At 62.2% G+C, this 26,277-nt stretch overlaps 1 protein-coding gene across 1 annotated transcript; it reads right to left on the bottom strand.

The window, feature by feature from the left end:
* Positions 1–551: 551 nt before the first annotated feature.
* On the bottom strand, positions 552–25,817 carry CIC (capicua transcriptional repressor). Its single transcript, XM_078145884.1, is given in 25 exon segments — positions 552–1,561; positions 1,654–1,785; positions 1,875–2,006; positions 2,089–2,240; positions 2,323–2,549; positions 2,696–3,024; positions 3,253–3,552; positions 3,733–3,844; positions 3,846–3,906; positions 3,999–4,120; positions 4,202–4,389; positions 5,215–6,200; positions 6,202–6,452; positions 6,533–6,636; positions 7,202–7,409; positions 7,492–7,691; positions 8,745–8,910; positions 9,148–9,330; positions 9,422–9,551; positions 9,656–9,749; positions 9,752–9,889; positions 10,085–10,234; positions 18,993–21,272; positions 21,275–21,820; positions 25,719–25,817. Coding segments are annotated over 24 exon segments (7,512 nt in total). The 5' UTR covers positions 21,786–21,820; positions 25,719–25,817; the 3' UTR covers positions 552–1,205.
* Between the last annotated feature and the right edge of the window lie 460 nt (positions 25,818–26,277).

A 26,277-nucleotide genomic window follows, 5' to 3' on the forward strand; every position in this document is an offset into this window, starting at 1 on the left:
TCTACCCCTGGCCTAGGTGGCCTCAAAGGTTTCCTTCCAGATAGGACTCTGACCCTGTGACCCAAGATGCCGAGTTCTTAGGTCTCTGGGGCTGAGTGACTTGCCTGCAGACCAGGGTGGCTCACAGGGAGCCTCATGGGCATTGACCCAAACCCCCTCCCTCAGATAAGCCTGGAGGGGAAGGGGCCCAACTCTTTGGTCTTGCACTCCACCTTCTCTTCCCCTGCAGCTCACTTCCTCACAACCAGGATTGGGCCCCACCCCCCCACTGCTGATCAGGTGGGGGGGGGGTTCATGATGGGTACCTCAACTCTCCCCAGAAAGGCCCATTACTACCTCTGGCCACAGGGTGGCGGTTGAGGGGTTGGGGAGGGATGCACCATGACGCTGGCCCCGGGTCAGGCTCGAGCCCAACAGTGGCAGTGATCCCTGCAGCCTGGGAGGGACCAGGCCATCTACTACAAGCCAGAGGTCAGGGGCAGGGCCTTCCCCAGAGCAGGTGACCAATGGTGAAACTGCTGCCCCCCAGGCTCCCTGGGCCATCAGACACGTGTGTTAAAACAGCTTTAATCTCGGTCTTCGAGGCTTCTCGGCACAGTAAGAAATATTGCACATGATCAACATGTATTGTTCCAGGGGTGGGGTTGGGGGACAGGGGAATTGCCTTCTTAGAAAGTACAGCCGGGGGGGGGCAGGTAAGGAGGAAAGGGGCACACCCTGGCCTGCCCCCCAACCTAGGGCCAAAGTGCAGGAGGCCCCCCACCTTGATCCTCCCCCCTACCCCCAAACTAACCTGAGTCCAGCCCCTCGAGGGAGGGGAGAGAGGGAAGTGGGCACCACCACCCTCAGTTCTGGGCTATCTCCCCAGTGCCCCCTCACATGGGGGAGAGGGGGCTCCCATCTTCCCTCCTTCAGTCCTGCCCTCACGAGCCATTTTGCATAAAGTAGAGTGAAAAGATTCGAAAGGTAACAAACTCCAGGTTATGTACAGGGGCTCCGTGGGGGCCAGAGTCCCCCCTCTGCCTCCCCCCAGTTCCCAGGGAGGGAAGCAGTGGGAAGAGGGGACCTTATTCCTCCTTTCACTGGAGGGAGGCTTAATGTACAGGGCTACCCACAAAGCTTCCTGCCCAGGGCCAGCTCAGGGCCGTCTTGTCTCCTTGATGGGCGCACCAGGCCCTTGGGGATGTGACTCCCCAGCAGACACCTCACCTCCCCCCTGGGGAGGGTCCAGGGGGTGGAGGGGAAGGCTGGGTGGCCCCATCCCAGCTGGATTCACCGGGTGTCGGCTCCGAGGGTTGGGGAGGGGCAGCTGAGGGGACGGAGGATGAGGAAGAGTCCGGAGCAGGTGGGGGCGAGTCAGGGCCCTCTGAGGGGTGTGGGGGAGCAGCCCCTGCGCTGGCTGGTGGAGGCCCAGGTCCAGGAGCCTCCCCACCAGGGGGCTGTTCTGTGGGAGTGGCCGCCTGCATGATCTTCTGTCGGACCTCTCGGATCTTCAGCTGGAGACACACTTTGGAGGGAAAGATGTCCGCGTAGCGGGCCTGGAACGCCGCCGTGGCCTGGGCTGGGGATGGATGGACAGCATTGTGAGTGCTGGGACGCGGGGGTCGTGGGGAGACCAGCCTGGCTGACCCATGGCCAGCAGGCCCCGCTCACCTGAGGGGAAGAAGCCATGGTCCTGGAAGAGTTGCATAACCAGAGCCCGCCGCTGGTCCAGGGTGCGGCGCAGGGACGAGTAGGGCACCTTCTCGTACTCCAGCTCCCCCAGCACATCCTCCGCCTCAGTGCCTGCAGTCAAGGAGGGCCGGGTGAGGAGGCCGCACTGCCCCACCAGCACCCCCCTGCACCGCCCCTCTAGGCTTCATCCGCAGCCTCACCGGTCCGGTCAAAGGTGAAGATGTCACCCTCGCACTTGGCGCTCTTCGGCGTGTTGGGCTCAGAGCTGCAGCTCGAACGACGCCTCATTTTGCGCTTGGGGGATGTGGGGTCCTCTGGGGCTGAGTCCAGGTCTGGGGAGAGGGAAGAGGTGTCAGGGAGGAGCCCCGGCTGTCCGCGGCCCCAAAACAGGCCACCACCCAGGCGGCTCCTCACCCGTCGAGTTCTTCCTCTTCTTTCGGTAGGAGCCCAAGATGGCTCGGGGGGAGGTGGCCAGTGACTGCAGGGTGGGCGAGGGCAGCACCTCCTCTGGCCGGAATTCGGGCAGCTCCGCAAAGCGCTCTTCAAAGTCCACCTCGGAGAGGACCCTGCTGGGGGACGGCCAGCATCAAGCCCCCATCCGCACCACCCTGTTCGGAGACTCCACCTACCCGCCCTTCCGACACTCACTTGTCCACCGAGTCGAAAGTCTTCTTCAGGGGAGGGGGCCGAACCTTCACCTTCTTGCTGGGGGCTTCCTTCCGCTCTGGGGTGTCTCCAGCCCCTGGAGGCCGCCCACCTGCCCCTTCACTGCCTCCAGGGGCAGGGGCTGGGCTGGGAGGAGCTGGGGGCTCCCCCCGGCTCTCCAGTGCCAGAGCTGGAATCCGCCAATCTGGGGAGCTGGGAATCTTGCTAGCCTAAGGTCAGGAAGGAGTAGGGCGAAAGAAGGAGAGAGGAGGGTAGTGAACTTAGAACTGCTCAGAGATATGACTGTGAGGGGGAGAGGGGAATGGACAAAGGCATGAGAACGACGACCCCTACCCCCCGGGGTGCCCTCTCTCACCGTCTCTGGTGCCTTGACTCCTGGCCGATCCTCTGCTGCAGGGGCTGGGGGAGGGCTGACACGGGCACTCTCTCGACCAGGCGGAGCCCAATTATCTGGTGGAGGTGGGGGTGCGGGCGTGGCTGGACCACCATCGGCCTCTGCCTCTGGGACCACTTCCCTGGGGGGACCCTGCTCTGCGGCCTGCCGGGGGACGGGGCCTGGCCGGCCAGGGACCCCAGACTCATAGGAGCCCACAGGGATGCTGGCAATGGCCGCCTTCACCTTCTGTGGGGGCTTGGGTGGTGGACGCTGGGCTTTTGGGGTCACCAAACTATAGGCCACAGAGCCTGTCGAAGAGAAAAGAAATGCCCAGGATGCAACCTATAAAATCCTGCACCTTTTTCTGCCCATGTCCTCCTCCAGTGATTGGCTGGATGGTAAACTGGTTCATGTTCGCCAGGTAGGTCTCCCACTCACCAGGGTGACCCCCCCATGCCGGAGTCACGTTCCCATTTTTGAAACCCTCATCCCCACTTCTCCCTAGCCTGGGACCCCAACCTAGGCATGTCACCCACCTGTGGCACTGGGAAAAGGACTGGTGGGGGTCTGAGAGGCAGTGGGGGCCGGGGGACCAGGTGCCCCGCCTTTGGGCAGGATGGCAGCAGGTGGGGCAGCGCTGGTGGCCACAGTATAGACGAGACCTGGAGGAGCTGGGGTTGGTGGGGTTGGCTGAGGGAGCGGCATGGCTGAGGGGCCCCCTGGCCCGCCAGGGTAGAAGGCTGTGATGACAGGCCCTCCAGTACAGGCTGGCGGCAGCTGGGGACTGGGGACTGGTGACACGCCAACCTGGCCTGGGGCCAGCAGGGGTGCTTGGCCTGGAAGGGAGGGAAGAAGCAGGGTCGGGACTTCGGATGGATAACCACATGCCTCCTTTCTCTCTACAACCCCTTCTTCAAATACCCCAGCCTGTTCCACCACCCTGCCTCCACCAGTCTTAATCCCTCTACCCCTGTAAACCTCAGCAACCCCTTCAACGACCATCCAGTACGCCTCACCTGAGATCAGGGGCTGCACTATGGCAGGGCCACTGGGCCCAATGGTGGTGAAGCCCAGGGCCACGGAGCTGGCGGGTCCATAAGAGGCTGGGGTGCCAGGAGCTCCACTTTGGCTGGGGAGGGCTGGGGCCCAGGGGAAGGGCGTGCCCAGCAGCTGACTGCACATAAGTTATTCTGCCCAAGAAAAACCACGGTGGTGGGGGGGATGAGCTAGGGCTGCGGGGCCCCTACTACATCCACGTCCCCACCCCACCTCACCAAATTACCTGGTGGAAGAGGGCAAAATGACCTTCTGAGACTGGGATGCAGGACTAGGCAGGGCGGCTGGGCTAAGTGGGGGTACCAGGCTACCAGGGGCGGTCACTGGCACTGGGGTCAGCTGGATGATCTAGAGGAGGAAAGAGGGTGGGGAGCTGTCTTTGGCCCGTGGCCATGCCCCCAGGGCCCACCCCAGGGCCCAGTCACTTACTTTGCTGGATGGCTGGGCTCCATTCTGCACCGGAACAGAGAAAGGCGGGCTCACCAAGGGCAAAGGCTGGCTGGCCCCCCCACCTCGTACTGCCACACTGGGCGCTGCCAGGGGTACCAGGACCTTCCCGGGCAGCAGCTGGGGGGGGCCTGCTGAGGGCTGGGCCTGCACCGGAGACACTGACTGGGCTGGAAGTGAAGAGAGGGAGGGCGGCTGAGGTATCCAACAGACGCGCAGGGTCCACCTGCCTCCTCCCCACATCTCCAACGTCATCTTCGCTCAGACACCCCTTCCCCCATTGAGCCCTGACTTTCCCTGGTGCCGGCGCTCACGGAGCATTCTCTGAACCTTCCGCCTTCACGAGAAGATTCATTCCTTAGAATCTCAAACGAATCGGACCAAATGTCATCTAATCTATACCTAAGTAGGAACAGCCTCCGGGAACATTCCCAGCGGGCACCAAGCCTCAGCTCACAAGTCCTGACAGCACCCAGCTGCCTGTCACATGGCGGGGCAGGCAGCTCTCATCACGTCTCCCACCTCACTACAGGACCCACTGGTCCTCTGGGATCCCCCCTGCCACATGTAGGTTGCTGCTCACAGCTGTCACTCGGCCTTCAAAGCCTGGCTGCCCGCCTCTGGATCGGCTCCAACCAAGCCAGAAATGACTAGCACCTCCTTGTCCCGGACGGCCCACCTCCTGGTGCAGACCGCTGGACTGGTCAGGATGCCGGATCTCGCTGGAGGCTTCTATTATTAGAGCTTATGGCCCACTCAGACTTTTGGATCTTTGTCAAATGAGCTGCTGTCAGGCCACACCTTCGCCATCCTATAACTGGAGCTCGGGCAGTTGGCTTTGATCTAAGGACAGGCCTTCTTCTCTACCAGTCGTGCTGGCCTCGAAATCATCTCCAGCCTGTCACCTCGTGTAACTTAGCCTGCCTGACACCATGTCTCCAAGCCCTCACCACGCCAGTTATCAGCTGACACTCTCACTGCCCTCCCCCCCTCACCTTTGGGGGGTGCGGCAGAGGGCACTGGCTGCAGAATGGGAATCCCAGGGGCTGGGGTGGCTGGTGCCAGGACCTTCCCATTGGCGGTAGTTCCTGGTGGCAGGGCAAAGCGGATGCTGGCCGTGGGTCCTGACCCCCCGACAGCTGCGGCTTTGGGGCCGGGTGCTGCTGGGGCTGGGGCCACCTGCAGCTGCTGGGGCAGGGTGGGCAGGATGTACTGCACCTGGGTGATGCCCCCAGGCTTGCCTAGAGGGGCGGGCTGCAGGATGCCCAGGGGCATGGGGCCATTAGGGCCACTGCCAGCGGGGGGTCCTGCTGCAGTTGCTGCCCCACCTCCACCAGGTGGGCCCTGGGCAATGAACTGCACCGCTGGAGGGGCAGAGGCGCCATAGCCTGGGGCACCCACGAGAAGGTTGGTCACAGCAGCAGGAGCCTTGCCCACCCCCAGAAGGGGTCCTGCCACCAGATGCGGGGCTGTGGGGGCTGCCTGTTTTTTATCAGTGTAGACCAGACCAATACCGAGTGGGGAGCCCCCTGGTGCTCGGGGACCAGCCCCCGCCTCCCCTTTGGCGCCTCCTTCAGCTGGCGACCCCTCACCTCGTCCCGCCCCGGGGAAGGGTTTGGAAGCGATGGGCACGGGTGTACTGCTGACTGACCGTACCACATTGGTCACCACAGTCGGAGCGGGGCGTGGAGGGGCCGGGGGCGCCCCATAGGTGAGCCCGCCACTCCCCAGGGAGGCGGGGGCCGTCACCAGCACCGTGGCTGACGGCAGGCGGGCGGCCGTGCTCCCGTCCCGCTCTGGGGGCTCCTTGGCCGGGTACAGACTGCCCCCTGGGGGCAGCACCAAGGCCTGAAGGACACCCCCTCCGGGGGGTGAGGCGATGACCGAGGGGCCAGGGAAGGGCTCTGGCCCCGCCGTGCTCTCTGGCCGCTTGCGCCGATAGGCGTTTGGGTCCACAGGAGGAAATCGAGCTTTAGGAGGCGGTGGGCCCCCCGGCTGGGTGCTGGGCACGCAGAGGCCCTCCGGCAGCACCTCGACCAGGCTCGCGGAGGGCTGGCTGAAAGGAGGAGGAGGAAGAAGAGGAGGAAGGTGTGGGGCCATAGCCCTTGGGAAAAGCTGAAGATGCGTCAGGGACTCCAGGGGGTTCAGACTCCAGGGCTGGGCGGCAGTGCGTGAAGGCAGCAGATGATGAGGATGAACGGATCACGGGTGAGAACAACTTCCTGCCAAAGCCCTGGGAGAAGAAGGCATCAGGGTGAAGGAAGGCCCTATAGCCTGGGGCTCCCCTCTCCCTGGCCTGTCCTGGCCCCTCACCTTGGCCCCCTCGGGGTCGTCCCCAGAGCTGTCCTCGCTGTCACTGTCTGTCACCCGCTCCTTGCACTTTAAATCGATGTCAGTGGTGCCAAAACTGTCGTCCGCTTGGGAAGCAGAGGGGCAGAGAAGACGCGGTGAGCCCATGCCCTGAAGCCCCTCAGAAACAACACCCCCAGGCCCTCTGAGAAGGCACAGAAGCTTTTCTCTCCTGTCAGCTTTTTATGGGGGCTCACAATGGTCAGGAAAAGTAGGCAATCATGGGGACAGAGAATGCAAGGATTCAGGAGAAGAGAAACACGGTTTGGGAAACGGGGTCCCGTGGTCAGAAGTTTGCTTTGTCAGCCCTTCCCAGACCTCTCTCTCCTCGTCTATAAAAAGGCCTTGCCCTCTGGTGGAGGGGCTCTTGTGACAATCGGTGAGGTTATTGGAAGGCATTTTGCAGGGTGGACGCTGCTGTTAAAAATACAGGAGGCACTGGGGCGGGGAGGTGGGTGGACAGGCAGAGAACAGGATGGAGGCAACCAATGGGAAGCCCAGGGAGGCGATGTCCGATCCCTCCAACTGCAGCAAGAGGTCTGAGCCAGACTCGAAGGCTCCTTGACAGAGTTCAAACATGCCTGAGTCTGCAAGCCTGTGTTCTCCCTTGTGCCCCCCATCTCTCCTCCTTACCTATGACATCATCATCTCCCTCCTCCTCACAAATGACCATCCGCTCCTCATCACTGGTCATGTCTTCACTAGCCGTGCGCTGGGAACGGGATGGCCTTGCTGGCAGCATCGGGGGTCGTCCACCCTCACTGGGAGCGGCAAAGGATCCTGGGCCCCCATACTGCGGCGGCGGCTTTGGCCCCGTGTAGGGAGCTGGACCCGACACCATCTGCGGGGAGGGTGGAGGTGCAGGGTTGGCTGATGGAGTCCTGATGACCCCTGCCCTCAGGGGGTCCTCCCCCCAGCTGTACCTGGGTGAGCTCCTGCAGCGCCTGGCTGTCTGCTTCACCCCCGTCTAAGCCATGCACGCCACTGTGGGAGAAAGCTCTTGGCCTGGTGGGGCCAGGCCCTGCTGGGTGGAGCCGTTCCGCTGTCCCAGGGCCAGATGTGGGGGTCTTGACCTCCGTGCCCAGCAGGGTTTGGGCTGCTGCTGACAGCAACTCTGATGAGACTGTGTAGGGAAGAAGCCAGAGTCAGAGTCTAATGATACCCCGGGTCAGCCAGCACAGGTGTGAGCCTTCCCAAAAGCCCGGCTGGCACGGGGTCACATCTGACCTCAGCCAGGACCTCTCTAGTGATGGAGAATCAAGGCTTCACAAGACCACCTGCTTCACTGGCAGAGGGCAGCATCCCAAGGCCACAAGGCTCCATGGATGTCCAATCAAAACTGTCTTTCTATGATTCCTTCTCACTGCTCCAAGGCGTCCCAGAGGGGCCCAGCAGAATGAGTGTGATCCCTCTTCCGTGCTAGTCTTTAAAGACAAATGCCATCACATCTGTACATGTGTGCACATGCACACACATCCATCCCCCCCAAGTCTCTTCTAGGCTAATGGTGCCCAGCTCTTTTAACTGTAACACTGTCTGGGCAGCCAGGTGGTGCAGCAAATAGAGCGCTAGCCCTGGAGTCAAGAAGACCTGAGTTCAAATCCAGCTGCAGATACTCTCTAGCTCTATGATCCCGGACAAGTCACTTCACCCCATTTCAAACAAGTAAGTACACCACCGTTTCCAGGAAAGAAAGGGCGAAGAAAAGATCAGGACCACAGATTTCTTTGCCCTTTTGAGACTAACCAAGCCCTTTTGTCACAACCACTTTGTGGGTAGGCAGGGCAAGGCTCAGCATTCCCATTCTATTGGCTAAGGCTCAGAAAGGTGTCCGACTTGTTCCCCTGAAACAAACTGCAACCTATGCCTTCTGACTCGAGAACAAGTCTGTTTTTGCTGAACTAAAAATGGCCTGAAATGAGGGCAGAAGAGGGTGTGTGATGGGAGAGCTCAGGAGGTCAGCCCACACACTGAGGGGGTAAACGGTAGACGAGGCCTGTGGAGCCCTAGGAGGGAAGCTGAGAGGGAGCCGTTAAGAGAAAGGAGGCCTGGGGACACCGGAGGCCAAGCCCAGGCTTCCCCGGACTGGGCCCCAATCTTGTCTCTTTTCCCATCTACGAAGGAGCCCGGTCTGGGTGCTGGCCGGCACCAACGTCCTGAGGCTCTGCTGACCAACCTCCCGGAGCAGCTGCCGTGCCGGTCTCTGACATGCTGCGCTCTCGCATCTCCTTGGGGCCTCCCGCCAGGCCGAGGGCCACAGGCTTGGCGTCTGAGCTCGACTTCTTCCGGTCTTTGTTGCACCATTTCCAGTCTGGGTGGGCCTTGAAGTGGGCCTCCTTCACCTGGCAAGGGGAATGCCACAGACCTCCAGTCAGGGGCCCGGGAGGCCCCAGCAGGAGAGCCACAGAGGAGCCACAGACTGGGAGGAGCAGGGAGAGGAAGTGGGCGGAGGTGGGAGGGACTGATGAGAGCAGGTTCAGGGCCCGGCCCTAGCTAGGGTGGAGCCTCCTCGGCCAGAGGTATTTCCTGCCGGCTTCCTCTTGGCCTTTGTTGGGGCAGGGGTAGGAGCTGGGGGTTACCTGGAAGGCCAGATCGTGGTACTTCTGCTTCTCCTTGGGCCCCAGCGCATACCACCACTCGCCCAGGATTTTGCTGACAGTCCGATTATCCTGGTTCGGGTGGCGCTGGTGCACCAGGGCCCGATGTCTCTTGCTGAATATCATGAAGGCGTTCATGGGGCGTCGGATGTGGTCTTTCTCCCTCTGAAGGCAGACAACAGAGAGGGCACGGTCAGGCCCTAGGGAGTCAATGAGGGCAAGCAGGCGAGCTAGGGAAAAGGGAGGTCTAGAGGACCTTGTTGGGGCTGCGCCCGTCCTTCTCAGAAGAGGAGTCCCTTTCTTTGGGCAAGGCGCTGAGGGACTGTGTCCGGCGCTTTCCTGGTGGGAGTGGCAACTGGATCTCCGGAGACATGATAGAGAGGAACCTGTGGAATTGGGGAGAGCTGGATGACCCCTGACCCCCAATAGCTTTCCCTTCCCCCTCCCCATGGCCTATCTCAGGAGGTTCCTCCCCCCCCCCAACACTCACGCATCATCGTGGTCACTCTCTGTCTCGCTGTCTAGCCGATTCTCCCCTGTAGGGCCAGCACCTTCCTCCTCAGAATGCTGAGGGGAACCTTGCTGCCTTCGGAGGCCCCAGGGGCCTGTGGAGGGCCAGGAGCTGGGCTCTCAGGGCAGGTGGCTCCAGGTGGCCGTCCAGATTCTGGGCCCCCTGTTCCACTGGGGGACTGCTCGTGGGCCACTGCTGCTGACTCGGCAGGCTCTTAAAGGAGGGAAAAAACAGATGCTTGTTAAAGCTAATCCTGCCAGTAAAAAAGGGACCAGGCCAGGGTTAGTCATTCAAATATCACTAAGATGGGACGAACACAAAGGAGAACATGGGTCAAGCTGACATCCCAAACCCGTTACAATGCCTGAGAAAGAGTGTCCCCTCCTACCAAATCCACAAGCATCTTACCTTTGCTCTGGCTAGAGGAGACAGGGTGGCTGGCTGGCTGCTGGGCCTCACTGGGCTGAACAGAAGGGTCAGGCTGGCTGGGTGCCAGGAACGGGACAAGCGAGTGCCAGGGAAATACAGCCACTGATCGTGGCTCCACATTTGTCCACACTGCCAGGAAAGAGAGGGAAAAAGTAGGTGGGGAGCATGGTGAGGCTCGAGGGAGGCAGGCACAACTCGACCATCCTGCCCCCAATCCCTCCTCTCACTCCTGGCTCCTTCCTGTCTTTCAGAAAGCTGGTTCCTCTTCTCTATAACTCAACCCCCCTCCAAAAAAAAACAAACCCTCTCCGCTTCCTGCTACTCATCCAACTCAGATACCATGCAAGACCCCTCCAGAAACCTAACTCGGACTCCTTTTCCTCATCTGTAAAATGAGGGAGTTTGAGTAGATGCCCATTCTCATCCAGCCTTAAGTCCCATGGCACCTTACTCCCAGCTCCGTCCAACAAAGCCTAGATGCCCAGGGGGCTTGCCTGTGGCCTCTACCTTCTAGATTCCAGCCTCCTTAACTTTCCTCTGGCAGGCTAGGAGAACAGCACTGCTTAGCCCATTTACCAGCAACCCCTCCCCCGCCACATTCCCCAACCGTGGGGGAGGAGGAGGCTCTGCCTCCCTTTCCCCTCCCACAGCTGTCATCAGGGACATCACAAGGCCTAACGTGCCCCGAGAGTGGAGAGGACTCAGCCCCCTCCCATTCTACCACAGGTCCAAAGAACTCCTATAGTGTATCCCAAGGAGGGCTCTCCTATGCCAGAGCCTGGGCCATGAGGCCCCTGCTGCCTCCCCCACGGTGGCCCCTCCACTGCCCCGGGGCTGGTGGGGAGCAGACTAGACAATGGGGAGGCAGCCAACAGCCTCGGATCCCCTGTGGGGGAGGGGAGCCCTGGCCCAGGTGTTTCCTACCCATCACTTCCCTCTCCTGCCCCCCCCAGGGGGCTCGACTTCAGGAAGGGGGGCCGGCCGGCCCCTCCCCAAAGCCTCCTGGCTAAGGAGCCAGAGGTCGCCAGGGGCCGAGGCCCCGCTCGTGCCTCCACTCGGGATCCCTCCAGCAAAGTTCCCACTGACAAGGGCGGCCCATCGAAGACCGCCGAGCAGCGGCCGAGCGCGCCAAGAGAGACCCCGGCCCCCCGCCCCCCGCCGGGTGGGGGGGTGGGGGCACTGACCGAACATGCCGAGGCCGCGGGGGGCGGCGGCGCCGGGCGCGGGCAGCGGCCGGGGGGCCGAGTACATGGTCCCGCTCGGGCTCCTGGCCGCTCACCACCCGCCGCCTCCTTCTGGCTCTCGGCGCCGCCTCCGCCGCCGCCTCCTCCTCCGCCGCCGCCGCCGCCCGGGCCCGGGGGGAGCGGGAGGCCGCCGCCGCATGCCCCCCCTCCCCCGCCCGGCCCGCCCCACGCGGGGGGTCTTGGCCGGGCGCGCGCCTGCGCTCTCCGGGGAGGGAGGGGGGGAGGGGGCGGGGCCCGGCGCGAGCGAGCGAGCTCGCGCCGGCCCCGCCCCTCCCGTGCCCCCCTCCCCCCGCGCGGGGGCCGTCACGGGGCCGGGGCCTGGGGCATCGCGCACCGCCCCCGCCCGCGCTGACAGGCGCGCGCACGCGCACTGACGGCCGGCCCCCCCCCCCCGTCCGCCCGGAGCTGCCGCCGCTGCCGCCGCCTCTTTCCTCTGGTGGCCTCGGACCGCGGCTAACGGCTCCCTCAGCCCGCGGGGAGGGCGCGGCGTCGGCCGCCGCTACAGCTGCTGCTGTCTCGCCCTCCCGCCTGCCGGCCGGCCCTGCCCTTCCTCGGGCTGGCTCGCGACGTCCGCGCGAACAAGAAAGCGAGCGAGCAAGAGCAGTCGCTGCCGCCTTCTCCCCGCCCCGCCACTACTCACTCACTCACTCCCCCTTTCACCCCCCCCGCGGCCCCCGCCCGCCCCGAGGGGCCTTCCGCGCAGGCCCGGCCCCCGAGCGGCGCGCCCATTGGCCGCCGCCGCCGAGCGCGGGTCAGGTCCCACCGCACCCACCCCCATTGGGTGGGGGGGGTGGAGGAGGAACGTCAGTCACATGCAAATGAGGGCAGGGCGGGCGGACGCCGGTTGGCCCAAGTTGGGCCGGGCGGGGCGGGGCCGGAGGGGGTTGGGAGGGCGCACTGCAGCAAAGGCAGGGAGCCAGGCGGGGGCCAGGCGGGGCGGGGCCGGGCGGCCCCCAGGGCGCGCGGCGGGCTGCCTGGCTGCCGCGGCGGCGGCGGCGGCGGCGGGCCACTCGGTCCCAGAGAGACCCCCCCCTTCCTCCCTCCCCTCCCCGATCGTGCGTACGCACGCACGCAAACAAACACAGACGCACATGGGCGCCCAGCCGGGGACCACGCACGCACGAGCAGCGTGGAAAGGAGTGGGCAGGATGGGGGAGGGGCTGGGGGCCCAGACCCGCAGAACCTTACGAGAGCAGCTCTGCCCCCTGCAAGGTTGGACCCGAATCAGTGGGTCTACCCCTTGGGCATGCAGGCAGCCTGGGCAAACCCAAGGACCCATCAGAATCATGGTTTTAAATGCATAAAATAAAACGGAATTGGAAAGGCAATCTAAGATTAGTGAAAATAAGGTTGTCTTTTTTTCCCATCTGAATTCACATATCCTCCGAAATCTCTCCAAGAATCTTTTTTTGGGGGGAGGGCGGACCTCAAGTTAAGCACCCCTGAACTAGATCATAACCGACATTCTTTCCATCTGTGAAATTCTGTGGTTCTTAATTTGAGCACTTCGGCACCCCAAGGCTACCTGCTCCAACTCACTCGTTTACAAAGGGAGAAACCAAGGCCCCACGAGGGGGAGGGTCTTCATCCAGGGTTACCAGATGTCACAGAATATCAGAACTAGGACCGGGCACCAGAAACCACCTAGTTTAACCCACTCGTTTTGCTGAGAAGTAGACTGAGGCCCAGGACAAAAAGGGGAGACTTTCTCAATAAACGTCATACTGCAAGTTCATGAAATTAGAAGCCCCCCTGACTAGGACCCGCTGCTGCCCCCTCCCTCCCCCCATAATCTCTTCCAGCAAAGACTCTTCTACTCCCCAAGTCAAATGAGGACACAAGGCAGTGCCCCACACGAGACACGGTTACACAGCCAAATCAATGGGCAGAAAGGAGTGAGGGCTAAAGGGGATACCGACGGCCAGTACTAGGGACAGCAGAGGGGAGCACACTCAGCCACGGAAGGATCGTGGGGCCGAGGAGACAGACGCAACCAGACCCAGCGACCTCCTTAGCCCCTCCCCCATGGGGAGGGCATGCAAACCTCCGGAGAGCAGCAGCCCAGTGGGCGGGCAAAGGGGCACTCTTAGGGGCCCGGCCTTCCATTACCCCCTCCTCTCCACAACCCCAGACTCATCAGCTAGCATTACCTCACTGCCCCTGGGACAACTAGCAGCCCCAGAAATCGATGTGTCCGGCTGTCTCTTCCCCACAGCCCCCTCCCCAGTCGGTGAGTCACCCACCTGGAGCTTAACCTCTTCCTTACTGCCCAGGTTTCCACCATTACTCAGACCCCACGCTGATGCCTTTGTGCCTGGCTCTCCCCAGCCACCCTCAGCCTTTCCCCGGGGAACAGGAGACAGGACTGGGAGCCAGGGCCTCAGTTTTCTCATCTGCACGATGATGGCATTTGGGCTGGCAGGCCTCTGTGGGCTCTCCCTGCTCTCAGGCCCAGGCACCAGGGGCCAAGGGCCCCTCCTGTCTCCCACTTGGCTCTAACGGGTTGTCCCTCTGTGTAACATCTGGAAGTACAGATGGGGGGGCAGGGGGGAGGGTAGAAGGCCTTCCCCAAGTCTTGGAATCTGGGCGGGAAGGCCCCCCCCCTTCCCCTGGGCATGATGCCAGACCTATACTTAGCAGTCATTGTTCTAGGGGGAAGAGGGGAGAGGCTTCAGAACCTGAGCTAATCCTCCCCCTCCTGACTCTGCTCTAGGCTAGGAGAGCCCAGGCCTGGGGCCCTCCCCCCTCAACTTTGCCAACAAGTCTTTGGGGGAGGGGGCTCCGGAGGCCAGAACAAGGGCCCCACCAGGAGATGTGTGTGTGTTTGTGCAGAAGACAGTGCTATTCACATCAATCACAATGGGACGAGGCCGGCGGGTCAGACATGGTGTCACCACTGAGAGGTGAAAGGGGAGCCCAGGTCTCCTCCCCTGACAATTTGCCTCCAGATACTGTCCCCACCCCACTTCCCAGACAGACACACAGGGTTCTCCAAGATGAGAGACCGAGAGACACCTTCCCAGACACAGGCAGAGACATGCCTGGGGACTGCCAGGCACAGACCCAGACAGACTTGGGCAGTCAGGTCTGCAGGCACTTGCACCTTGCCTGGTACCCCAATTCCAGTGTGACCTTGGGGCAAAGACCCTCTTCTCTGGGCTCCCACTTCCCCAGCCACAAAATGAGGGAGGCGTGAGTTCGATGAGCAAAGGCACAGAGGAAAGAGGACTGGCTCTGGATTCAAATCCTACCTCTGGAACTCCCACTTTACAGGCCACAATTTCCTGATCTGTAAAACATGAGAAGCTGGACTAGATTCTGGGATTCTAGGCTGGAAGACAGCTTCTAGTCCAGGCTCGGCAGTTTCTAAGCTCTATGATCTTGGGCAGATCCCTTTACCTCTGGGAGGCTCAATTTCCCTACCTGCATATTAAGAATAACAGCACCTGCCCAGTGGGCTCATACCAGTTGGATCAGAAGAGGCCTTAGCAACTATCTACCTAGTGTAAGAGGGCCAGATCCTCCAAACCCCGTGCCCTTGCTCTAACATGTATTCAGAGTACAGGACCTGGCCCATTTCTGGACCTCAGTTTCTCTCTCCTCTTATATGACACTGGCGCACATGTCTATGGTGCCCTGTTGGGTTTACAAAGACCTTTCCTCAACCAGTGCTGGAAAGCAGGCCATTTAAGAGATGGAACACTGAGGCTCTGCCAGGTCTTGGGCCTTGCTCATAGCTGCTTTCTCCATGGTACCAAGGTAGGCTGCCCTGCCCAGACATCAGTCAAGGTCCTCTGACTCACAGTCCAGGGCTCCTGGACTCCTAACTTCACCAGACTTCCTTAAGTGAGCTACACGACTTTCTTTTCTGCCTGCCAGATCGATTCAACGAAGGAGTGCCACTCCGCCCCCAAGTTGCCCTGAAATAAGCTGAGTATCCCCATTTCTGTACACATACTGCATCCCACCTACCCTGTAGACAGCGGGCCAAGGTTACCCAGGGAACTGCCGGAGGATTGGTGGAGCTAGGGAAGGATGGGGGGTGGGGGCTAAAAATAGCTTGGGTGGGGGTGAGTCAGTGTAACTCAGGGAGAAGGGATGGAGGAGGTGGGGGAAGAGAAGCAGAGAGAAGGCAGGAGGCAAAGAGAGGAGCCCTGGGCCACAGGGATAGACTAGGGAGGGAGAGACGTTGGGGAAAGTAGAAGGAATGAGGGCAAGACAGACAGGTAGAAGGGGAGTGACATGGAGATCCAGGGGAGATGAGGGGGAAGTGAGAAAGGAGGGGGAAGAGATGCCAGGGAAGGGGCAAGCTGGACTTCCACAGTGAGGGGAAGCCAGGGGAGAGACGGAAGAGAAAGTTATATAATTGCAGAGAAAAAGGGGGAAGGGACAGATGGGGGAGGGAAGGGAGATGTGGGGAGAGACAGTAGGGAAGGGTCACAGATGGACAGCAGCAGAGGAAAGCAGGATGGGATGGGGAAGGGGCAGAGTTGGGGCTCTAAGGGGAGGAATGGGCTAGGGGATGGGAGTCACTGCCATCCTCCCACCGATCTGGGTCCCCCCCTCCCCCCCCAGCAGGGACTGCAGCTCACGAGATTTTCCACTCACTGTCTGGCCAAGGGCCAACACTCCCCCAACCCCCCCCACCGCCGCGGCCCCACAAAGCAGCTTTGTGCTGGGAAGCAAAGAGGGAGCCCGGCCCCGGCCCTGGCCCGGGCCCCCGGCCTGACACCCACGCGGGCCTCGCTGGGGGAGCGGGCCAGCTGGCACCAGGGCTGGTCTGCGGCTAGGCCTCCCCCCTCCCCCTCCCGAGGCCCAGCTCCCCGCCCAGGTCTAGGCTGGGTGGGGTGTGGTGGGGGGGAAGCCTTCGCCTGAGAGACCCGATCATTTCAGGGTTAACGGGGCTGGCTGGCCAGGCTCCCCGCCCCCCCCATGCCTGTAGGGGGTACCCCTAGGCATCGTTTGGGATGGACACATCCCTGGGTGGCAACCCCAGCATCCCCTTGGGGCCAGGGCTGGCAAAGAGCTCTGGGGCAAGTGTGGGGACAGGGGGCTTGGGCAAAAGCCCAGAGCAGCCAGGGGCTCCTTCAGCCAGGCAGCCACCACTAGTGGGGTGCTCAGGGGCAGAAGACGGGCTGAGCCTCCAGCCCACCACGGCCCTGTCTCGCCAGCCTCACCATGGCCGGTAGGGGGCAGTGTGAGCCTGAGAGAGCCGAGGAGACTGGGGGAGACCTGAGGGGGTCCCAGCTACCAAGCTGCCCCCAAGTCACACTCGGTGCCCTCTCCAGCACCACAGGATGGGGGGGGCAGAGAAGAGAGTCCTCTGGCAGGCCTCGCCAGAGGTCCTACTTCTGAGCCTGCCATTCCCCTCTCTCTGACCCTGGCTCTTCCTCTGGCAGCATGGGGGTGGGGAATCCACATCTCATATGCTGTCCTAAGCTTCCTCCCCGGGAGGATTCTGATGCTGATCCCAGAAGCTAAGTATATAGCTCGGAAGTCTGGGGGCCTAGGGGGCAATGCCACCCACCAGTCCGGATCTCCTGGCTGCCGGGGGTGAGGGTCACAGGTGCAGCACCCCAGGAAGGGTCGTGGGGAAGGGAGAGGCCTAGGATGAGATCTGGCAGCCCCACACCTTCCTGTCGCACTGGGAGAACAGGTGTGGGCTGGAAGAGGGGGCCTGGCTACAGGAAGCTCAAAGCAGATTTCTGACTATTGAAAGTGAGAAACTGAGGCCCAGAAAGAGGGAAAGAAAGACACTGAGAAGCCAGAGGCCAAACAGAGGCCTACCAAGGCGAGCGAGAAAGCTCAGCCAGCCAAGCTCGGAGACAACACAGAGGGGAAAAAAAAAAAAAAGGACCAAGAGACAGACCTGGAGAGGGACAGCCAAGCAGAGAGAAACAGAACGCCTGAGAAGATGAAAGGGAGACAGGGCAAGGGCCAGGCAGAGACAGATGGAGGGCCATGGTCAGGGCGGTGGAGAAAGAGCCTGTCGCTCAGGGGCCCCAAGACTGAGAGGCAGAGAAAAGGAGCCAGGGGCAACTGTCCAGAGCTGGCTGGGCAGGGTCTGCTTTCCCTGGCAGCACCCACACAGCTGAGGACCCACTGTCCACCGTCCCCTGAGGGACTGACCGTCCGAGTTTTCTCATCAGGCTTTGCAAGCCTGGCACAGTTGGGGGCTTAATCAATGTTTGCTGAATTGAGGTCTTGCAGCCTTCAGGGCATCAGGCAAGAGAAGACAAAGGATGATGGAGAGAAGAACTGGGAAAGAGTAAAGGGAGGAAGACCCAGACCCACAGAGACTAAGGAGACATAAGAGTGGGCTAAGCAGCCCCCGGGGGAGCCATCCGGGGAGTGAAAGACAGGGCCAGACCAGGGCAGAGGGAGACACCCAAAGACCCCGAGGCAAGAAGCCCATGTGGGGAGATGCCAAGGCCCAGACAGATGAAACCGAGATAGGCCCAGAGACAAAGCCAAGCCAAAGAGATTCCAGGAGAGAACTGGGAAACTGGGAGATCTGGGAGAGAAAGAAGAGGGAGACCTTGTGACGGGTGGCAGCAGGGGGATTGGGGGTGGGGGGGAGATGCTAGGAGTGAGGCTGGGGCCTGTCGAGCCTTGGACCCCTTCCCTGGGTGCCTGGAGCGGGGGAGGCAGTGGCAGCAGCTGCCTGGGACAGGCAGTGCCCAGAATGCCCAGAATGTGGGGGTGCCTGCTGCTCGCCCTGGCCCATCCCAGAGCGGAAGCAAATGCCTGCTGACTCTGGCAGCGAGGGAGAGGATCAGGATGCCCTGGCTCTGCCCTCACACCTGCTGGGCCTCTGAGGGTCACAACTCTGGCAATCTGGGTTGGGTCCTCGCCTGTACAGACACACACCCTGGGGTGCAAAAACAATCTCAAAGGCTTGGGTGTCATCTGGCCCTCGTGCAAACTGGCTTTGCAGCTCTGGGCAAGTCCTTTAACTTATCCAAACCTGTTTCTCAGAACAAACCCCGGGATCTCAGAGTCGGAAGGGGTCTAATCTAATCCAACTCATACTTAATAAGAATTCTGCCTGCAAACCAGCCTTTGCTTGAAGGCCTCACCTGTGAAATGGGTGCAGGGTCCCTACCTTGCCTCCTCCAGCATGCCACCCAAATGGGAGAAATGGAGTTGAGACTGCTGTGTGGCCTTGGGAAACGCCTCCCCATCTCTAGAGCAGGGAGGGCATAACTGACAGAGTGCTGGGCTTGCAGTCGGGGAGACATGAGTTCAAATCCAGCCTCAGACACTTCCTAGCTGGGTGACCTGGGGCAAGTCACTGAGCCTCTGTTTGCCTCAGTTTCCTCAACTGCAAAATGGGGATAATTTTAGCACGTCTCTCACGGAGTGGTTGTGACATCCTATTAAATAACATATGTACATAAAGCCCTTTGCAGTCCTCAAAGGGCTATGGAAGCATTAGCTAGATCTCATTCTCTGGGCCACAGTTTCCATGATGAGGGGGGTGTCCCTGATCATGCCTAAGGTGCCCCCCCCAACTCCAACAGTGTTTTAGTCTTGGAAAGAACCTCTGCCTACACGTGAAGGTTATGCGCATCCCAGCCTTGGCCCTTTCTCTGCCCCCAAAGGCACGGTTTCACAGCCCACCTTCTGTGGGGGCTGCTTACCTGTCCCAGGCCGGCCCATAATGACTTCCTTCTTGGGGGCGGGGTGCCCTGGGTAGCTGCTGGGCACGAGGACAGGCAGCAGGGCAGCAGGTGAGGGGTGGAAGGCGACGGGCTGGAACGGCGAGGAGGCCAATCCAAAAGCTGGCCCAGGTTGAGCCACGGTGGCCGGCCCCGCGGGGGGAACGCTGATGGGGACAGGGGCAGGCAGGGGTGGAGGCGGGCCCGGCTTCCCGCTGTTAGCCCCGGGTGGCCCGGGATGCTCTCGCCCAGCCCTACTGGGCTGGCCACTACCGCGGGCCTCTCCGCCTGCGGCTCCCTCCCCAGGGAACTTGGAAGGCAGTGGGACGTCGGGATTTCGGACGATGACAGGAGAGTCGCGCTGCACGGCCGGCACCCGCCGCACGGAGGGGCCGGGGTCTGATGTCAGGCCAGCCGGGGGGGGCAGCAGCAGCAGTGGGGATGGCTGGCGGGACCGGGGAAAGGGTGCAGCTGGCGACACAGCCCGGAAGCCGGCCGGAGTGGAGGGGGCAGGCGTGTGGGAAACAGAGTCCACGCCAGAGTCCAGGCTGTCACACTTCTGAAAGTCTGGCCCCCCCCCACCGCCAGGGCCCCCGAGTCCCCCCGGGTGTGGCAGGAGCTCTGGCTTCCGCCGGCCAGGGCTCATGGGCACGGTGAAGGTCAGGTTGGTCTGGAAGGTAGGCAGGATGCCTGAGGAATGGCGTTCCCGGGGGGCAGGGGGCGGAGGGTGGGGGCCCAGTTCTGGTGGGGTCAACACCCCGGCCTTAGGGGTGCTGGCGCTCAGATGACGGCTCCGGACAGCTGTACGCTGGATCACGGGCGAGGCGTTGATGGGGCTGAAGTTGGCTGGCCGGAAGCCAAAGAGGGGAGAGGGGGAAGGGGAGGGGGCCGGTGAGAAGGGAGACTGGGTAGAGACAGGCGAGAAGGAAGGCGTTCCCGAGCGGGAACTGCCCAGGGACACCAGCATCACGGCGGCCTCACACTCGTCAAACTCGAAGCGGGACAGGTCGGCAGGCGCCACCAGGCGGGGCCGAGAGTCCCCGCGGGCCGCCACGCTGCTGGCCTCACTGTCCCTCGACGTCTCGTCGGCCCAGTCAAACTCCGCGCTGCCCTCACGGGCAGCCTGGCGGCCAGCTCCTCCCGCCCCGGGGCCCGAGCCCGCTTCTGCCAGCCCTTCCATCTCCTTGGTGCGCATGGACAGGTGGCGGGAGCAGTAGCCTCGGCGCTGGGACTCCTTCATGCAGCCGTCGCGGGAGCACAGGCGCCGCCACTGCTTGCCGTTAAACTTTTTCCGAATGCCGTTGGGTGTGCAGACCACGTCGCCTTTCTTGTACTTCTGCTGGGCAGCCGTGAGGGGCGTCCGGGCCCGAGCCGGCGGGGCCGCCCCCCTCTCCAGGGAGGTCACGCTGCTGCTGCGACTGCCCCCTGCCCCGTCCTGGCCAGGAGAGGGCTGCTCAGCTGGGCGGCCAGGCCCGGCGAAGGCCGGCGACTTGGGGGGCGGTGAGAGCAGCTGGGGCGGGGGCAGAGGCAGCAGAGGCTGGGTGGCGGAGGCTGGTGGCCGTTTCTCCTCCTCCTCCTCTGTAGCTGCCTGACCAAAGCTGATCTTGGAGACCTCGGCGTCCTCTGGTTGTCTGGCCTCCAGGCCAGGGGGGCACGGGGGCAGCTGGAGGGGAGGCTGAGGGGGTGGCTGTAGGGGTGGGCTGTCTCTCTGTGTCACCTCGTCTCCCTGTTCGCCTTGGGTGGCTTCCAGAGGCAGCTTCTTTCTTTCTTCAGGGCCCCAGGGGGGGCGCAGGAGACGCAAGCTAGAGCGACCCACCCAGACGGCTTCCCTGTCCCTGCGGGGTGGGGTAAGTGGGAGCCCCGGTGGGGGCCCGTGGCTGAGGCGCACTTTGTATGAAGCCGGCTTGGCATTGACCTCCACCACCACGCCTTCACGATAGGCCGCCTCGCCAGGGTCCACACAAGTACAGACGGCCGTGCCCACCGCCAGGGCCCCGGGAGGCGGGGTGGCATCTAGGACCACATCCACGCCACCAGCCAGCACTCCCTCGTAGTAGGTGAGGGCACGGTCTCCAGGGAACTGAACGCCAAGGTCTTGGCTGCGCCGGACCTGCTTTACCACAGCAGGCACGAAGAGCCCATCCCGCCGCGCAAGGACCTTCTGGGAGCGCAGGAGGCGCAGGTCACAGGCCCCAGCCCCTGTGGAGCCGGGGGGCCAGGGTGCGGGGGGGCCAGACTCAGGCAGCTCTTCCTCCAGGTCACTGAGTGCTCGCTGGCTGTGTCTGTGGAGGAGGAGCGAGCGGAGGCAGGCGGCTGGGCAGGCAAGGCGCAGGCCCGGCCCTCCTCAGGGGTGGCCGGGGGCTCCTCCGGCCCACTACCCCCACCGGCACCATGTTCCTCCACGTACTTCTTTTTGGGGGCCCTCGACTTGAAGGTGGCGGTCTTTCGGCTCAAGGAAGGTTCCCAGCGCCCAGGCTCCCCCTCCCCCTTGGGGTCCTCAGCTGGGGGTACAGGCTGAATGGGGTCCTCTGTGGGGCCCGAAGGGGGCAGCTGCAGTGGGGCGGCCTCCACATCTGGGGCCCTCCCTGCCTCCGCTCGTTCACCTTCCTCCTCCTCCACAGGGGCCGTCTCTTCCTCTTGCTGCTGCTGCTCCTCCTCCTCCTCTTCTCTTCCCCCATCGCCCACCACCCGGCGCTTCTGGGCTTTGGCCCTGGTAGCTGGAGGGGACTTGCTGCCATGGCCAGGAAGTCCACCTGCTTTCTTCATGGGTTTCATCTTTGCCTTCTTCCTGGGCCTGTCTTCGCAGAGACCTGCAGGGAGGGAGGAGAGGGAAAGTAAGCTCGTAAGCAGGAGGCCAGAAGTGTGAGGCTCAAAGCCCAGGCCTCCCACTCACTACCTGCGTGGCCTTGGGCAAGTGGCTTCCCTGCTCGGGTCCCCAGATGGACTCAAAGGTCCCCTTGGGCTCCAAGCCTGGGCTCCAGGGATGGTTTGGTTTCTGCCTTTGTACGATGCCTGGTACGCAGAAAGGACTTAAATGCTTTGTAAATTCAACCCCTCAATGGGCCCTGCTCCATCCAATAGGAACATCTCTGCCCCCCCCTGCTTTGGACAACTGCTTAGGGTTTCACAGTTTCTCAGCCTGGGCATCGTAGTTGATAAGGTGCCTTAGGGCTTACTAACATTTTCATCTACATTTTGTAACTTGATCCTCGCAACAAGCTAATGTTTAACTCACTTGACACATGGGGAAACTGAGGCCTAGACAGGAAAAGATAATTAATTGCCCAAGGTCTCATACAGCCAGGCAGTGACGGAGCTCTGGCTAGAGCCCAGGACTTTCTCTGAGGTCACAAACCCTCCCAGGTTCTAGCCCATGTCTCTGCCACTGGTTCTCTGGGGTCCTCTGTTCCAGAAAAACAACACGTTCTCTGCCCAGATGTGTGCAGCCCACAGGCCCTGCTAGATGGGTTAGGGCCTGCTCAGCCATGCTCCCCTCAACTTTGTGCTCTCAGCGGTTCTGCCTGTATGCTCCCCACCACCTTCCCTCCTTCCCTCCAGCAGGCCTTGGCATGTCTAGGGCAGACATTCAGAACCAGCTGTGAGGCATACTGCGTGTGCGTGTACCCCCCAGCCCCATGATGTGAGGAGGACTGAACACACCCATCACGGAGACTACAAATCAGATACGTGGACCCCTGGCTCCCACCATTCCCTTGGCAGACAGCTCACCATAACAAGACACTGAAAGATGCCTTAGACCCCCACGGCCCTCTACTAACAAGAACTCGCACACATGTGTGCATGTGCGCACACATACACATGTTTATACACACAGACACACACACATCCCCCACACCCATTCGGGCCTTCCTGCCTCCAAAGTACAAGCCAGCCCCCCAGGTTCCCCACTCCCCTGCCCCAGGGTCTTAGGTTCCAGGTTAGGAAGGAGATCTGGGCCAGGCACAAAAAGAGAAGAGAAGGAGGCTGAGTCCACACTGGGACAGATAGGCCCAGTGGCCTAACCTCACCCATACTTCCTGAACGTTCCTTTGGCCCGCCCCTTTTTGAACTGCCTTTAAAAAAATAAAAATAAAAACTTTACTCTGAACCGAAAGAAGCAGGCAAAGGCCTAAGAAAGCATCCCAGGAGCTGAGCATGAGGGAGTATCAGGACCTGGGGGCTGCCACTGGCCGGCTGGGCCCACATCTCCCAGCTGGACTGGCCCAAGCCTTCCTCCACCATGCTTACGAAGGGAGAAGACCTCTCTACTGTCACTGGAAGGGCCTCCTCTGTTCTTCCCCCTTCACTCCCTGCCACGATTTCAGCCCCACAGGGTGTCTCTCCTGAGGCCCCTCGGTGACCATCCTCTGGGCAGGGAAGTCCCAGCTTCTCCCCTTGGCGTGGGCCCTACCTCCAGCAGCCTCAGAGCTGGAGAGGAAGCACCCGGGGGTAAGGCTTCTGCCCCCCATTTCTTGATCAGTGAGGCCTCCTTATCCCTGGAAAGTCCCCTTCTGGGGGGCTGGCTCAGTTTTTAGCCCCCCCCCTTATGCCCTGGACCATCTCTTCCCCAGCTCTGTGCCCACTCCACAGGCACTGCTTCCCCATTCCTTCCCCGATTGCTTGAAGGCTCTTGTCAGCCTCCTCTGCGCCAGGCCCTCCTCAGGCCCGGGTTGCTACATCCTCCTCCTCCATAGGTCATCTACCTCTGGGCACTTCCATCAGCCACAGCCCTTCACAGTCCCTGAAGTCCGCCCATTGGCCTTCGCCTTGCCACCAGTCTCTGCTCTCAGTCCTGTACTGCCCTCCGCCCCGTGCTGCCAGCTTCTCTCATTGCCCCCCACTTGGCCTTTCTTGGTCCCTTCCTTCCTGGCTCTTCCTGTCCATATTTATTGTCCCCCTCTTCCCTTAGGTATCCCAACCTCTCTCTCCTTCAACCCTTCCTTACACTTTTATGCCCCTACTCAGTCCCCCTCTCCTGTATCCTAATGACTTCACTGTCATCTAAATTCTCCCACTCTCAACTTGGCTATCCTTTCCACCTCTCTTTGTCCTCCTGGGCCCCATCTCTCTGTCTCCTCTTCCTCTTGCCCCCTCCCCACCCCTTGATGCCCTGTCTCCACAGCCTCCTCCTTACCCCTGGGGCCCCTCACCCTGCTGCCCCCTCCCCACTCCTGGGTGGCCTCTCCCTACAGACCCCTCCCACTCCTGGGGTGCCCTCTTCCTGCAGCAGCCCTCTCCTACCCCTAGGTCCCCTCTCCCTACAGCTCCCTCCCAACCCCTAGGTTCCCTCTCCCTGCAGCCCCCTCCCCACTTCTGGGGACCCTCTCCCTGCAGCAGCCCCCTCCCTAACCCTGCGGCCCCTCTCCCTGCAGCCCCTTCCCCATTCCTGTGTGCCTTGTCTCAGCAGCAGCAGCCCCCTCCCCATCCCTGGGTGCCCTCTCTCTGCAGCCCCCTCCCCACTCCTGGGTGCCCTCTCCCTGCAGCCCCCTCCCATCCCTGGGTACCTTCTCTCTGCAGCCCCTCCCCACTCCTGGGTGCCCTCTCCCTGCAGCAGCCCCTCCCCACTCCTGGGTGCCCTCTCTCTGCAGCAGGCCCCTCCCCACTCCTGGGAGTCCTCTCTCTCTGCAGCCCCTTCCTCATCCCTGGGTCCCCTTTCTCTGTAGCACCCTCGCCATCCCTGGGTCCCAGCAACCCCCTCCCCATCACTGGGTCCCCTACCCCTGCAGCCCCCTCCTCATCCCTGGGTGTCCTCTTCGTGCAGCAGTCCCCTCCCTACGCCTGGGTGCCCCTCCCCACTCAGTCCCCCATGTCATCCTTCCCCCTCGACCCCCCGCCGCAGCTCGCCCCGTCACCTGGGCGGGGGTCCGGGCCAGACTCCCTGGGCTCCGCGGGGCCAGGCTGGGCCGGGCCGGGCCGGACTGGGCTGGGACGGGCTGGGCTCGTTGGGCTCGGTTCGGCTCGCCTCGTCCCGTTCCCTCCTCCCTCCCGCCCGCCCCCCCCTCCGGTTCCTCTCTCCCCCCTTTCCCTGCTCCCCCCGTTTTTGTTTTTTTTTTTTTTACTCCAACACACAAAATGGTGAATGGACCTGCAACAGCTGGCAGCACCGGCCAATCGGCGGCCACAACCCCGCTGACCGGCGCCGGGCAAGACCAATGAGCGCCGGCTGCCCCGCGGGCCCCGCCCCTAGCAGGGCCGCCGTCAATCGCGGCCGCCGCCTCAGACCCGCCCCCTCCCAGGCCCGAGCGACGGCGGGGCCCGCCAATCGCCGCAGCTGCGCTTGCTGCTCCGCCCCCAATCCGCGGAGCGACGTCAACTTTACACCGCCTTCTCGCTTCCCCCCCATACAGTAACCAGCGGATGGTCGATCGACCCCCCGTGCGGGACAGTAGCCAATGATCACGTAGAGGTGGGGCTAAAGTAGGAGGCGACCAATGGAAATCTGGAGAAGGCGTGGCTCCGGAAGCTTGTTGACGGGACGGCAGCACTGTGCCTCCTGGAAGTTGTAGTCCTCCGCGGCGGCCTGAGTGTACATGGCAGCTGGGTCTGGACTACAACTCCCATGAGGCAGCGCGGTGCGGACTCCGAGGAGCCGGGCTGAGGGAGGGAGAGCGAGGGGAGGGGAAGAAGACCGGGGAGGGGAATGGGGAAAGAATCCGAAAGAACAGTTCCTGATGGGGGCCTTGCCGGACGCAGGCTTCGTGGACTCACCCGATTTTCCGGCTTCGGTGTCGCCCTGCGGCTCCTTTCCGCGGCGGCGGCGGCGGCGGCGGCGGCGCGAGGGGAGGCGCGAGGACGCGGCCAACCAACCGCCGCCCGCGAGCTGCCGCGGCCAATCAGCGATGGAGGGGCGGTGCGATGACCTCACCATGTTCGTCGCCGCAGGCCCCGCCCCCTAGAGGCGGCTGTGGTGGCCGAGAGTAGGGAAGTTCCAAGAAGAGGGGAGGAGAGAGAAAAAGGTGATGTCACCTTTCTGCACCCCCATTGGCTGCGAGGCCCCTCGACGGGAGCCAATCGGTGGCCTCGAAGAAGCCAGCGCGCCCGCGCAGAGAACCCTGTTGCCACCAGGAGGGGAGATGGGGAGAGAGGGAAGTAGAGGCCACGCATGCGTACTAGGTGGGGGGGCAGGGAGGCTGTGCTCTTGTTCCCCCCCCACCGTTCCGGAGGGTCCAGCAGATTCACCCTCGTTCCACCTTTGACCTTGAAAAGAAGAAGTCAGAATGTGGGAGAGCTACCAGGCGGCCCTGCCCTTGCGGGTTTCACACTGTGC

The sequence above is a fragment of the Phascolarctos cinereus genome, unplaced genomic scaffold (assembly GCF_003287225.1).
Source record: "Phascolarctos cinereus isolate Bilbo 61053 unplaced genomic scaffold, phaCin_HiC Scaffold_726;HRSCAF=1367, whole genome shotgun sequence".
Taxonomy (NCBI): Eukaryota; Metazoa; Chordata; class Mammalia; order Diprotodontia; family Phascolarctidae; genus Phascolarctos; species Phascolarctos cinereus.